Raw genomic sequence first — 2,468 nt, 5'->3', positions numbered from 1 at the left:
CCACATTTTTTGGCATTCCTTAATTACTTCCTTAAGGGAAACGGTTGAAAACGGTTTTCTAAGACTTTTTGTGTTCACTCTGTTTTCTCAGTGATAGACTCACATTTATTTCTGATTATATTACATACAAACACAAGCCAGCAGTTAATTAGAGTTAGCAAAAAATGCTCAAAAAGCTGTGTCTACTAGAAATAATATCTCAACTGTCTGTTTTCAATAAATGTAAGTCTGTTGTCGAGACTCTTCTCAGTAGTCGCGTATTTCTTAAAGCTACAACAAGGCGGCAAAAGCGAGAAAATGGCACCAAATAATAACAAAAACTACAATGCAGATGAGTTGGAGGCACCTGCGTGGCTGAACGATGAGTTCTTTACCAAAGTTTTGCTTAATTTTGAAACCGACGCCAAGGACTTGCAGTTAAGGAAAACCGAGTTGTCCCCCGCCACGCTCAAAGGAGATCATTACGCGAGTGTTATGTTTCGTGCCACCGTGGAGTACAAATGCGATGGGGAAGTGAAGACAAAAAGGATGATTATGAAAATAATGCCTTCCCAGGAGGGGCACAAGAAAGAAATGTTCGAGGAGTCAACAATATTTGAGACTGAAATCGGGATGTACACGAAGGTGATACCACGTTTCGAGCAGATATTACGAGACATCGGTGATGATACTGTCCTGAAGGCGCCGTAAGTCGCATATTGAATACAAACTATTTGTTAACTCTTGTGAATTTCCAATAAAAATCCCCACAGTATTCTGTTTTATGAGCTAAGCCCCAGAAAGATTATAATATTCGAAGATATTGTACCGCTGGGGTACGAAGTGCTGCGCGGACGTTGTGTAAATAACGAGGAGATCAAACTGGCCTACCTCAAGCTGGCGAAATGGCATGCCATTAGCTACAAAATTAATTTTGAAGTGAGTTGGTATAAATAAAATTTAAGGTTAACAGAGGGAAAATTCATATTATTTTAATTTAAATTAAGGAACCGGAATATTTTGAAAGCTATCGCCAAGGTCTGCTCACGATGCCTAAAATCGAGGAAAATGTGTTCATGTCACAAGCAATTGATCTTTTAATTCAACAGGTAGAAACAATGCCTCGACTCCAAAATTATCTGCCGCATCTCAAATCTATTCGGAACAAGTTATTCAAAGGCGCCATAAACTCGTTCAAGGAATACCAGGAAGCCCGAAAGGCTAACGCCTACTATGTGTTGTGCCACGGCGATTTTCACAACAAAAATATGATGTTCAAGCACGATCCCAGTTCGGGGAAGTTATTGGACGTGATGCTATTGGACTATCAGCTGTCCTATGTCGGTCCAATGATTAATGACCTAATTTACTCGTATTACATGCTGTTGGACTCAGAACACCGTGAAGACTTTCCGCAGTGGATGTATTTCTATTTCACACATTTTAAGGAAACACTGCAGAAAATTGGATTTGAAGGACCGCTTCCGAAATTAGTGGATTTGCATGAACAGCGAACGCAGCAAAAATATTTTGGTAATATAATTAGTACACACGTATGTGTGCTAGAAGATTATTCAGTCACTGACTCAACAAACAATTCCACTTTCCTTTTACCATTTCATTTGTACTTATCACATTTCTGCATATATTCACAGAGCTCTTCCTTCTTATCACATTTCTACCTGCTTGGATGGCCTTCCGCGATGGTGATACGGGACCAGACGAAATAATGTCATCCGATGATACCCGAAAGCAAATATACGCTCGCACAGACTTCCTCGAAGAGCTGGAAAAGCTGCTGCCGAAATATCTGCATTTGGGTTACTTTGAAGACGACTAAAATCTCGAAACCGTTTCGATGCACTCATAATAACTTAACTATAGAGAAACTAGTTATATGTATATATGTATGAAATCAGGAAACCGCCAGAAAAGAGGGCCAGTGAGTAAGAAGTAAAAACTACAATGCTTGTTATAATTCCAATTCTAAATTTAGTATGAATAACATGTGATAAAACATGAAGCTCAATGGCACATGGAACCACTCTGATCTATTGACAGAGGAATAAACTATTTCTTTTCGTTAGTAGAAAGCTTAATATAAGTGTATATTGTTTCATGTGTAAGCTGAATGTGACATTTCTTGAAAGTTTAAATAAACACATATCTTCCTTTTTGTATTTTTGGCTGCACCTTTCAGCCGCTCTCTGAATTAAGTAATTCATCGTTTAGTTTCGACGGTTAATTTATTAATGCGATCATATTAGTTAACTTAAATTTCGTAATGAAAGACATTTCAAATTTCCTTGTGGCCATTTTATTCATAGAAATTCCAGCAAAATTTATGAGACGCCGACTGATAAATGTCCATCGGCGGCAATTGGGGCAAATTAAATGATGTTGCTGTAAATTGAGAGCTTCACAAGACACATACGCGTAATCGGTCGTGCATTCACTTATTGTTTTTGTGCGGTAGATGTTAGAAGTCT

General features: G+C 38.3%; 1 protein-coding gene across 1 annotated transcript; it reads left to right on the top strand.

The window, feature by feature from the left end:
• The first annotated feature begins 227 nt into the window (after window positions 1-227).
• Window positions 228-2,159, top strand: LOC105221681 (uncharacterized). Its single transcript, XM_011198830.3, has 4 exons — window positions 228-686; window positions 753-918; window positions 987-1,512; window positions 1,635-2,159. Exons 1-4 carry the CDS (start codon window positions 298-300, stop codon window positions 1,817-1,819), a joined length of 1,266 nt encoding a protein of 421 aa, XP_011197132.1. The 5' UTR covers window positions 228-297; the 3' UTR covers window positions 1,820-2,159.
• Window positions 2,160-2,468: the final 309 nt, after the last annotated feature.

This window comes from Zeugodacus cucurbitae, chromosome 2 (genome assembly GCF_028554725.1).
Source record: "Zeugodacus cucurbitae isolate PBARC_wt_2022May chromosome 2, idZeuCucr1.2, whole genome shotgun sequence".
In the NCBI taxonomy this organism is placed as follows: Eukaryota; Metazoa; Arthropoda; class Insecta; order Diptera; family Tephritidae; genus Zeugodacus; species Zeugodacus cucurbitae.
Note: the sequence above shows the minus strand (reverse complement) of the source record. Positions and strands in the feature narration are given on the sequence as shown.